The sequence below is a fragment of the Pogona vitticeps genome, chromosome 6 (genome assembly GCF_051106095.1).
Source record: "Pogona vitticeps strain Pit_001003342236 chromosome 6, PviZW2.1, whole genome shotgun sequence".
In the NCBI taxonomy this organism is placed as follows: Eukaryota; Metazoa; Chordata; class Lepidosauria; order Squamata; family Agamidae; genus Pogona; species Pogona vitticeps.
Window position 1 is genome coordinate 99,295,219 of NC_135788.1, and position 12,167 is coordinate 99,307,385.

The 12,167-nt window shown below is 42.9% G+C and overlaps 1 protein-coding gene across 2 annotated transcripts in view; it reads right to left on the reverse strand.

Moving 5' to 3' along the window:
• COL1A1 (collagen type I alpha 1 chain) overlaps positions 1-12,167 on the reverse strand; it is a 59,179-nt gene that overhangs the window by 29,687 nt on the left and 17,325 nt on the right. For both annotated transcript variants that reach the window (XM_073004378.2, XM_020793967.3), the window contains exons 3-21: positions 11,745-11,782; positions 11,615-11,650; positions 10,673-10,765; positions 10,493-10,564; positions 9,048-9,092; positions 8,004-8,057; positions 7,729-7,782; positions 6,980-7,033; positions 6,030-6,083; positions 5,359-5,412; positions 5,206-5,250; positions 3,753-3,806; positions 3,571-3,615; positions 3,190-3,243; positions 2,046-2,144; positions 1,900-1,944; positions 1,713-1,811; positions 583-636; positions 370-477 (exon numbers count right to left, since the gene is read on the reverse strand). In XM_073004378.2, the coding sequence (XP_072860479.2) occupies positions 370-477; positions 583-636; positions 1,713-1,811; positions 1,900-1,944; positions 2,046-2,144; positions 3,190-3,243; positions 3,571-3,615; positions 3,753-3,806; positions 5,206-5,250; positions 5,359-5,412; positions 6,030-6,083; positions 6,980-7,033; positions 7,729-7,782; positions 8,004-8,057; positions 9,048-9,092; positions 10,493-10,564; positions 10,673-10,765; positions 11,615-11,650; positions 11,745-11,782 (1,157 nt within the window). The remainder of the gene's footprint in view (positions 1-369; positions 478-582; positions 637-1,712; positions 1,812-1,899; positions 1,945-2,045; positions 2,145-3,189; positions 3,244-3,570; positions 3,616-3,752; positions 3,807-5,205; positions 5,251-5,358; positions 5,413-6,029; positions 6,084-6,979; positions 7,034-7,728; positions 7,783-8,003; positions 8,058-9,047; positions 9,093-10,492; positions 10,565-10,672; positions 10,766-11,614; positions 11,651-11,744; positions 11,783-12,167) is intronic.

A 12,167-nucleotide genomic window follows, 5' to 3' on the forward strand; every position in this document is an offset into this window, starting at 1 on the left:
AACAAGGCAAATTTTAACAGTTAGTTCACTTCCTTCCCACATCAGGATCTTGGGGATGGGGCATGATGCAAAGTATGCCTACATCTTAAAATTCAGTGTGCTTTGAAGTGTTGCGGCATACTCTGGTTTCAGAATAGCTTCCTTCTCCCAAAGGAGACTAAACCCTATTCAGTGAGGCTTGTTAAGTCTTAACGTCTGGCATCCTTTAGTTTTTATTTATAATTTGACTAACCTAAAGAGAAACTGTGGGCCTTTCTGACAGATATGTGGTCCATGCACAAACTGGACTTCTTCTAAATGGGTACTAAGACTGGTTTCATTTTGGTGCCGAAAGTTAAGAGGAGATCAAAGGATGAAGGTGTTACGTACACGTTCACCAGCGGGTCCAGGCAAGCCAGCAGGTCCAGGCTCACCACGAGATCCTCTTTTGCCTTCCTCACCAGGTGGACCAGGGGGGCCTTGGACACCAGCGGGACCCTAGAAAATAAAATGCAGGAGAGAAAGGTAAGCATTTGTGAATGGACAATGGAACCAGAACAGAAGCAAAGTTACAGACACATTCCAGGTAAGATGGACACTTACAGTTTCTCCTTTGGCACCAGTATCTCCTTTGTTTCCTGGAGCACCAGGTTCACCCTAAATAAGAGACAGAGAACATTCAGTCATATATCTTTTTTTCCATCAAAGAAACACAACAGTGGCTTTGTTTTGTATCCTATAAGAGATCAAGGATGTGCGGCTTCTCTGAGTTGATTCTCAGTGAACATCAATTGTGAACACAGTCTAGAAAGGATCACGTTTGGTAAGATGTTATGAATCAATGGATCATTGGCTAGAATGATTGATGGCAAGAAGCAGAGCCTGGGGGGATAAGGAGTTTAAAACACTCCTATAAAGAGGCACCCGGGGAGAACAGGCATTCTGTGAGAGCTCACAATCTTTCTGTGGTGGTTGGGAAAGGAACATCCTGCCCAATAATTTTGGAATTGCAGCTCCTGAAGGGTAAGTTTTGTGTATCATTTTAATATAATTATTCCGCTTAATGAACAGATCTAACTGTTTTGAGGTACTGTAATTTTCAAAATATCAGAATGTGCTGACAGTACTGTGTGATATGGTGCCAAAGACAACAAACTATTTGGAGGAGGTCGTCCCCATCAGATAAAGCTTTTGAACAAGCTGACAACACACTGAGAATCAAACAACAGTAATAATTATGCTGTCAAGTCATTTCCAATTTACTGCGACCCTCCCAGTGTTTTCTAGGTATATTTGAACTGGTTTGCCACTTCCTCCTTCTGCTGGCAGTTGGCAACCACACAGCTTGCCCAAAGGCCACACAGGTGGCAGGGCAGGTAACTCCATCAGCTACATACATTCTGCATGACCTCAGCTAGTTCCTCACGCTGCCTCACACTGGGATTATTTGCTTCTGGTCCCTGGCTCTGCAATCAGGTGCTTCAACCCACTGAGCTATATTAGCGCTAGTATCTAGCTACTCCCAAGTATTAAACAAGCACATCTATAGCGAGGAGACTGTCCTAGAAAAGTGATGACGAAGTTATCTTTTGAATGAGGGATGCTATGATGGAATTTTCTAGTTTATCCCATTAGTTAGGGTAGACTGGTGAGGTAGTCTAAGAGCCTAAACTGAAAATAGGAATAAATTAAATAATGAGTCAAAGGGTGAGAAAGAATTAGATGCCACTTACGCTGTTACCCTTGGGACCAGGAGCACCAGCAGGGCCTTGAGGTCCGGCGGGGCCACGAGCGCCAGGGAAACCGGGAGCACCAGCGATGCCAGGAGCACCCTAGAAGAGAAAGCAGGATTTTTGAAACAGCTCATCAGCAAAGGCATGGATACGGACAAGAAAGAGCTTGTGAAAAGAAGATACTTACAGGTGATCCTTTGGCACCAGGTTGGCCATCAGTACCGGGGTTGCCCTAAAGCAAGAGAAGGAAGAAAGAAGGTTCATCGTCATTGTCATTACTTCTAGAAAATTCTGAAAAAAGGAAAAGCACCAATGAACAGGAGAGTAGCTTACAGAAGGACCAGCTGCACCAGCAGGACCAGGTGGGCCGGGTTCACCACGAGCACCTTGTGGGCCTTCACTGCCACGAGAACCTTGGGCGCCAGTTTCACCCTAAGCAACAAGAGAAAGGAAAACTATAATTAGTTAAAAAAAAATACTTCGCCTCAAGGCGGGGTTCATTGTCCTTCCTCGTCAGACTACACTATACCACAAGTAGTCCTCTTGAGGTCTCACAGTACCTTCTTTCTTCCAACCCTTACACATAAATAGCAGTAGCTATGCAAGCTAGGAGACTCTGAAAATTATAATCTTAAAAGCTAGCTAACTTCTCCAAGCGTTGATCAAGTCCTCATGACCTAACCACCTGTGCATCAGAGATCTGAGGCCTGTTACCGCAGACAAATCACTCAGTCCTTCCAAGCCTTTCTGATATATTTATCAGAGGCTTACTCTTAAGGCCTGTGTACCAGGGTTTTTTTTTACATGTCCAGAAGTCTGTGGTTGGGCTGCTGCTTTTTTTTATTGGTCTCATGTTGCTGTAGTGACAACTGAACCCTGAATATCAAGGCTATGTTTTTAAAAACAAGGTCACTTCCTTCCCACATCAGCATCGTAGGGTTGGGGAGGCTAATAATGACACCAGAATGAGAAGCAGCATTGCTGACTTCTCTTACCTGATGTCTAGGATTCACATTTTAACCGGGACAAGATGGGAAGTTACAGCGGAGAACCACTCAGCTTTTATAATGCAAGAACTGGAACTCCCTTAACGGTGAGAGTGTCAGCCTTGATTCATGAGAACAGAACGGTTAGGGCTGTTGACAAGACTAGGTAGGTTTGAGAAAGTTTTCCATGACCAGTCATAGGCTGAGGAGGCTCTTTGGGCACCTCCTTCCACCGAAGAAGAATATCCTTGTGGCTTATTTTCTAGAAAATATTTGAACTAGGGTAGGGTAGTGCTACAGAGTCCTTCCTCTCAAAATGGGAAAGGAGAAGATGGAGCACTCCCCCTGCCACCCCACCCCACCTGCTTTCTTTTCATTAGCAACACCAGAAAGTTGAATCAAGACAGGCTAAACCATACCATTTTGATACTAGTGAGGTAATCCTTGCCAAGCAGTTACTTTTATACATCAAAGTACTCAGGTGCCCTTACCTTGGGACCAACAGCACCAGGGAAGCCAGGGGGGCCAGCAGGACCAGTGGGACCCTGAAAGCAGAAGGGCAAACCATTAAGTGGTGATTATGGGGTTTTCCAGATGGATAGCCCCTGAACACGGGCTAGCTGACCCACAAAAGTGGCTAGCGGCTTAGCCTGTGGATAAGGAGGAGGAAACTGGAATGAAACTGGCTCTTCCATTCCACAGCTTCCTAATTATAGAGAGGATGTCCAGCAGACCCCTCTCTGGGATGGATTGGGTGGCCACAGCTCACATTTTGTATAGCCGAGCCTTCTGTCTTCCCAAGGAAACAATCTTCTATCAAGCAATACATTATAGCCCAATTAGAAGATGCAAAGCAGTGCAATAATACTTACTGGGGGACCAGCAGCACCTGGAGAACCATCATTACCACGAGCACCCTGTAGTAAACAAGAAGGGAAAGAGTGTTTGAGTTACAATCATCTTCTCACCAAGCCATGGAAGAGCTGGGAGTCAGTATGTGGAGCCAGTCCATCTTTTACCACAAATGTTCCACAATCCAGAAAAATTTACTTACAGCAGGGCCAGGAGCACCAGGGCGGCCTCTCTCACCAGGAAGACCACGGGGACCCTAGGCAGAAGCAGAAAGAACAAGGTCAAGTAGGAGAAAACAGTTTTGATCTCTGCCCCCTTATTAGGCGCACATCCTTTCTTAGCTGTTCCCTTCGTTTGATCATCTTTAGTGTCTACTACTTCCTTCAGTCACCAAAATCCTCTTGGATTCTCACGTGTGCACAGAAGGAACCAGGCAGTTGCCACAACTGATGGATGAGGTGCTGTGCACCTGCTGGTCGCAGTGGTGGGAACCTCATCAACCTACTTGATTCTTGTTGCATGCATGTAAAATCCCAACAGGACTATATCTGCTGCTAATAAAGGAGTTTGTTTATTCAGAAGGGAACTACTGGTATAGCCCAGGGAGCATTAATTGCCAGCATTGTAGCACTTTAATTTGACAAGTTTCATTTGCCATCAGCTTTTGTGGAATGCAAACCACTTCACCAGTTTGTCTTTTTTCATTTTGTTGCTGCTTCATACCTATTATGTGCCTGCAACAAAGTTAATTTTTAAAACCCCACCCCTTCCTTATATGGTGTCTCATTTTCATTAAGTATTCCTGTTCTTTTGGAGTCCTGTGCTTCTGGATCTGCCTGCAACTCTGTCTAAAAGCTGACAAAATATCATTGTGGAATCCATTAAAGAAAATAAAAGAGTATTTGCCCCATTGCTTTCCCCATTCAGGGATTATAACCCCTCAGTTCTACCATGATCATTAGCATTCCAATTCCTCTACCTGAGATTTTGCACGGAGATTTGTAGTTCTTCTAAAGTATTTCTCAATCTTTCTTGTATTCTTAATGTTAAAAAGTTGTCATCTTAATCCATTTAAGGATGGATTTAGAGTAAATGTTTACACTACTTTTTTGGGGGGGGTGATGGTGGTAGGGGTTGCCGTTTGCTAGCTGTTGCATGAAGCAAATTCTTTTAAAGGGTTTTCATGATGGATGAGGAATGAAAGGACATCTCCTACACTAGATAACCTTCAAACAAATGAGTTTCACTTGATCTCCAGCAAACCAAAAAAGAGTCCAGATAAACTATCTGGATTCATCTCCAGAACAGAAAGATTCAAAGATGGGACCACAATACTTGGGAACAGATGAAGCTGGCTTGTTGAGTCAGACCATTGGTCCGTCACACTGAATAAAGTCTGCTATCATAGCTCTTGGGAGTCTTGTTCATCAGATATTCCAACCCTATTAAGGGGAAGTGCCAGGGTTGTTCCTGGAACCTCTTATCTGCAAAATTTATGGTCTGCCACAGAGCTTCAGCAGAGTTCCACCTGCTCTTCTCATCTGGGAGTTTTCCTTCTGCGATTAAAAGCCCTTCTTGCCGACACCCACCACAGGATCATAAAATACAGAAAGAACAAAACCCCAGATAGGAAAAGAATGAAAGCATGTGCTCACCACTTGTCCAGGAGCACCATTCTCACCAGGGCTGCCAGGCTCACCCTAAAAGAGAAGACCGAGCGGATATATCAACACACCTCATTTCTGAATCGGGAGATAACAGAATTCTGCATGAACTGAAGGAAGTAGGAACTTCAATTGTACACTCACCTTGGGACCAGCTGGACCAGGATCACCCTTAGCACCATCAAGACCGCTGAAACCCTAAAGGAGATGGAATCAATGGAAAGTTGGGAGAAAAAGGAGACTCGTCAGAATACAAAAAGTCAAGGAAAAGCGATGGTTCCTCTATTATAATTCTCAAAGAAGGCATGGGTTCCATATGGCCAAATTATTTTCACATTAGCAGTCATGTGGAAGCTTAACAGGTCCAGGTGTGGTTGCAGGAATGGTAGGCCCTTTTAAAACTAAGAAAGACAGGGTGTAACTGTGTATAATCCACATAATACCATTCCCTCTGACAAGCAAAAATTAAAACAAAACAGCCCTTAGGTAGAGATTTCAAAGGGTCTGTTTCATTGGTCTTGTTTGCTTCAACATTGGCTGTCCCTTAAGATCAAAGCACATAAAAAGGTTGCAGAGTTCACCTGACCATGAGTCGGGGTTGTGTGATGGTCACTTTTAGGGAGGCAATGAATGCCAGGAATTATGCAGTGAAGATGCTATGGTAAGGGCCACGAGTGTAGTTTGTATCCTAACGGTGACAGTTCCTGAAAGCTCCAGATGTCATGGATTACTATTTACTCCTAACTAATAATCTAGCCTTGGGACACTTTGAAATGCAAGATCCCTAAGCTGCATTGAGTGTTGAGCACACTTACTCTGTGTCCCTTCATGCCTGGCAGGCCAGCAGTTCCAGGAAGACCACGGGCGCCCTGAAGTAAAAGAATAAGAAATTATTCAGAAGGGAGTGAAGAAAAGCAAATGATCAAGTTTCATTTTTTAAAAAAACATTTGCTGTAAACATGCGGATGGGAGTTCTTAAACCACATCCTAACATATTACAGATTTATCTTCAAACTACTTTTCAGCAATAGCCACAATATGCTGTCATCACATTTAAAAAAAAATTCAGTGTGGTAGAATATGGTATTCTGTTTGGACAATCTTAATGGATCACTTCTACTCTCTAATCTTGTCTCCCAGTTAAGATCATAGTTCCCTGTTTATATGCAACCACCAATCAAGCGCCCAGGACTTCAGAGAGCACATGAGCTGCAATGGGTAGAATGTATGAGTTCATCTGTGGAAATGTCCAGGCGGTCACTTTTTGAGCTTAGGTGTGTCATCATTTCTCAACATTAACTTACTGCCCTGCAAAATGTTACATGAGGGCGAGTTGGAACAAGGATCTATTGTAAAACGTCTTTGTGGATGTGAGTGTAGAATGGGATGGAATGTGTTTGTAAACCAACCCACCCACCCTCTGTGTCAAAGAGCAAGGATAACGATTCCTTAAGCTCCTTCATGTCAATGATTATCCTGCGATGTAGAAGCTGTTACTGTCCAGGTGTCACTGAACTCCAATTCTTACCAGCCCTAGTTAGAATGGCCAGTAGTCACTAAAGCTGAGAGTTGTCCGCCAACAGCAGGAACACAGATTCCCTGTCTCTAACCTGGCCCAATCTTCCAAGGTTACTAGTCAAATGATGGAGGTTCCACACCTCACCACAGGATATACTCCTCTATTTCTCCTTCTGCTATCAAGGAGGAAAGGTGCTTAATAGCGGTCTCATGGCATCCTCCTCACCAGGTAGGAGAGTTATCTCACCTGTGGGCCTGGAGGACCACGCTCACCAGGACGGCCAGGTTTACCAGCTTCACCCTTGAAGAAAGAAGAAGAAAACAGAATTGAACCAAATGCTGGAATAATTAAGCTTTACAGCTAATTTACTTGGGAGAAAGTATCAATTCCAGATTTGTCTTTGTAAAGAGAATCTAAACACTTATGGGGATAATTTTAAGATCCGTAAAGGCCATTCAGAAAAAGTCCTGTGAAGTCAAACGGTGTGGCCTCAGAGCTGGCATCTCTGTTCCTATCAGCGGGAAAGTGGAAGGTGAAGGAGGGAGCAAAGGGAAAGAGAGAATAGCCAAGGTCCGGCATTAACAAGCAGTGGAAGTTCCATTTCATGCTGATCACGTGAGAGCAGAGGAGTTAAAGAGAGAATTGAACTAGGGATGGGATTCTTTGGTATCACTAATTCTCTTCGGAAGACAGACTGCAAGGTGGGACAGCTAGCAGTTAACTGCCCATTGATGGGAGACACCAAGAGAAAGACACTGAAGAACTGAAGGAGGTGGGAGCCTCCATTCTCATAGTTAGACCTTCCTGTTTCTTTCTTTCTTAGTGACATAATGAATTTGCTCACTCAAGCTTGTAAGCTGAGAGCAACCTCAACACTAATGCCAGCAATTTATCTGTCAATTCAAACATACTAACATCTCGGGCTTGCCATTTAAAAAATAACCGCAAAGATTTCTTTCCATCAGCCTTCCCAAGGAAAGACAAAAGTCACTCACGTCATCTCCGTTCTTTCCGGGTGGGCCGGCTGGACCACGGGGACCCATTGGACCCTAGAGAAACAAATGCGGTAAAATCAGAAGACATCCCATACATAACACAGCTGATCTTTGAAAAAGTGGGTCAAAGCAGAAACAAGTCGGCAGCATTGTCTGTTCAAAAGCTCCCCCAAGTGGTACAATGGGAGAACTCCAACAGACTGAAGACTCTTCCGCTGAGCCATAATAATAACGGGAGAGTGCAAAATGGAAAAAGAAGATCCAGTAATACTTACAGAAGCACCAGGCTCTCCGGGTTCACCAGGGGGACCTTGGAAACCTTGGGGACCCTGAAAGATGAAAAGAAACACATCTGTGTGAGAAGGGAAAGGGTCCTGGCCTGCATACTTAGCTGTTTTGGATGGACCGGTGAGGAATCTATCCATGTCCTAAAGCTATGGACCATCCCTTCTTACCTATTCTTGCCCCCATGACTTCTGCTGTGCTACCGTCTTGGCCTTGAACTGCCTAATCATCTCTGTTGGTTCTCCAGGGCCAATTGTTTCTTTTTTCCTCTTGCTGTTCCCCAGTACTGATTTACTAGAGCCCTGTCTGTTGTTACCCAAGCAGAGACCATTAAGTCCCCTCATAAGCACTGACTTGCGTCAGTGTTCTCTGGGGCATGCAAAGAAAGAAATGCAACGAATATCTCTGAAAATGATCAGGGCTATGCTTTGGACTGAGGAGGCAGGCCTACTGCTAGAGTCCAAAAATCCTACAACGTTATCGTGAAATTATCTCCCATATCAAACAGGAAGGTAGACATGGGTAAGCCTTCCACTTCCCTGCTCTCAACTATCCATATTCCCTTCGGAGGCCTGTCAGTATCCACATTTGTGGAGTAGGCCTCACAGAAAATGACAGGCTCTATATTCCGTGTGAAAACAGCAAAGAAATATGTTTTCAAACCAATCTAAAATTTTGCACCAAGCAGAGCTGAGATTCGGCAACTCTACGATCTTTACAAATTGAGCAGTTCTTCAAATAGTCTCCATAATTTATTCTATTTCTTATATTCAGGAAAAGAGGCAGACAGATTATTTTACATGCTTTCTGGGACACTAGAAATCCTATTTAGCATCATCTCTGGTGAGAGGGACTCATGACAGAAAGAAAACGAGAGGAGGATGAGATTATTGGAGTGGTGAATATTGGGTCAAGAACTGAAGTTCATACTATTGCAATGCACCCCTCATCTGAAATGTCAAACAATATTTACCCTTGTCTAAAAGGCACTAAGTATTCTTTATTAACAGGGAAGAAGAAAACAAAATACTCACAGGTGCACCAGGAGGACCAGGGGGGCCGCGGGGACCAGATGGACCCTATTCATAGGGAGAGAGAGAAAAAAAGAAAATACATTTTTAGATTTACAGATTAAATGGGACTGCCACCATCTTGGCTTGGCTTCAGTGAATATTCATGTACCCTTGGGCTAAGATGACAACTGTACTATATTAGCTTCATTTGACTCCATCTTTTCCCCAGTAGCTATGCAATCTTTCTTTCCTATTATCTAGGTCTGAGAATACCTCTACGTTGCTTTTTAAATTCTCTTTCCTCCATTTCATCTAAATAATCCTTTCATTCCTCTAGGCCCAGCTTCCACACTGGAGGAAATACCTTATTTTGTAGTCACCATGTTAGAGCTGAGTTGGCAACCTCCCAACTGAGCTGCCCTCAAATTTTGCCTAAAGTGCAGCATGAAGCAAAAATACAAAGTTCCTGTCTGAGTAAAACATCTGAGAAATTTTTGACAGAAGCTAAAACAATTTTACGAAGATCAGAGGTTTATCTCTAGAGGTTTGCACATTCCTATGTTCCTGCTTCATTTAAAGCCATGTGAATAGCGGCATTAATTTAAAACAATGGGAACAATCTCAGATCAGCCATAAAACTGAGTTCAGTCCCTCAATCTCAGTTCCATATTCAAACACAGAATACTATTTCTCACATATTTTATAAGGGTTTTGTGAATACCGAGCTAATATTTTTATACTTGAAGTAAAACATATTATGAATTTCATCTTGATTTAGTCAAAGCAGACCCACTGAAATCAATGGGTCTTCCGTTAGTCATGGATCCAATTGATTGTAATGGTTAATTATGACTAAATATTAATCCAGATCCTCATATAAAACATAGGTCGGAAACCTGCAAGCCTTGTGGTTTTGATGGGCTGTGATTCTGATCAATCCTAACTACTGGCTACACTCACTAGCACAGAAAGGAACCAGAATTTAACAGCTATAGAGCTGTGGGTTCCTTGTTCCTGATATGATAACCACAGATATTATCATTGCCACAGTCCTTAATGCACTGAACCCTCATCCTTGATCCCTTTTCCTCATGTAAAGAAGGGCATTCAATTTTCCATTTTTCTGTCGTCGTCGTCCCCCCCGTAGTAGCTTCTTCTTCTTCTTTTTTTTAAAAGATGAGGTATTTGTGCCTTGAGGGAACCTATTTTTTTTTCTGCTGTGGCGGCATAGATGCACAGAAACTGGCCTCAGCAGTCAAAAACCTATCCGTATCTTTCTGCTATCTTTGCACGGCTTCATCACTCCATCCTGAGGATCAGGCAGGCCACAAACCCCAAGAGATTCTGGTTCAGACCTCCCAAAGTCTACCTGTTCCCTTCCCAGATCCCCCGCTTTGCTTCTTCCATGCAAAGAAGCAAAATCTCATCCTTCAGCTGATGCTTTCTGCAAATCCATCAACACTTACCATTGGACCAGGAACAGAAAGGCCGCCAACAGATTTTTCATCATAACCGTAAGACAGCTGAGGAGCGAAGTTCTATCGAGGGAGAGAAGAAGAAAGACAGAACGTGTTACCTGGGCTCTGAACAGCACTTTCTCCATAAACGGGTGGAACAGTCAAGATTAGTGCATAAACCCAACTTACTCCGCCGAGGCCTGGGGGGCCGGGGGGGCCTGGAGGTCCAGGGAGACCAGGTTGTCCAGGGATACCATCTCTTCCAGGTGGGCCTGGAGGTCCCTGAAGGAAAAAGACAATAGGAGGCCGCAATAAAGCACTGTGACAGTATATCTGAATTTCAGAAGAAACCAGCAATGTAGTGCATTCCCCTCCTCCCTCAAAAGTTGAAATGTAAGGACTGAAATGTAGGGAGAAAAATTGACAGAGGCTCCCTCGCTGGATAGTTTTAAGAAACAACTGAAAACATGGATGTTTAGGCAGGCCTTCCCCCCTCCCAGTTAATACTTAATTTTTCGTCCCTCTTATTTGTTACATTTTATCTTGTTCCCTTGCCATCTTGGAGAAAAAAATTCTTTTTTTTCTATGTTAATTATGTTATATATATGCTTGTTTTATATGTTATGTTATATGTTAGTATGTTGTAAGCCGCCTAGAGTGTTCGCGATGAACAGATAGGCGGGGTATAAATTGAATAAATAAATTAAATAAATAAATAAAGAAACAATGATCTAAAACCAAACATTTCCCATCTCTGAAATTTGAAGTTCAGTTCCTTGTGAAATTGACATGAATTATACTGAAGTGGACACTTGCTTTTTAAAAGTATTATTTAACATCTGGATTTTTTCTAGGAACAGCCAAGTCAATGGAAATTGTAGTGCACTTTTTATAGGAGGGATTGGGAAGAATACAAAAGGATAAACTATGTAAGCAAGGTTTTCTTCTCATCTAGAAATGGGCATTTTAAACATAGCCAATTATTTGATATTTTTTCCTACTGTGTCATACAATATTATGCTATCATGTTTTAACTGCCACGTCTGTTGATTATTTTGGTTGTTACATTTCTTAAATTGAACTACAACAAGCTAAACTATGATCAGTCGAGGCTTAGTTACAGACACCTACCCTCTCTCCTCTTGGGCCTGGTTCTCCTTTAGGACCCTGCCAGGTAAGGAAAAAATCGAGATTAGTGACCCAGAGATCAAAAGCAATGCATTCAACTGAGTGGAGATTAGGATTGCAAAAGACAACTTACCTCTACTCCAGTGGCTTCTGGGTAGGAAGCAGGAGAATCTTGAATAATAAAAAAGGGGGGTTGTTAGGAATGAAAATGAATATCATCTAGATTTTTTTGTTATCCTTAATACTAGTAATTGAATTTATCAGTACCATTATTAAGTCCAGCAAATTGCCTCTGAGTGCTACCTGAGCTATCCTCTCAGGTCAATTAACTTTGTTGGTTGGATCCAGACTTAACCATTCTTAGAGAGCCATTGAAATCAACAGGATGAGTTTATCGTGGCCAAAGTAACCCCCACTGAGTTTCATGAAACTGTTGGAACAATGGCTAAACGTGGGTCCAACCCAATGAATTTTCACAGACCACACTTTTCTTGTTGATGAGAAAAAAGGGCAGCTCTTATTATTGCCCTAATTAGGAGGTGCCATGTGCTCACCT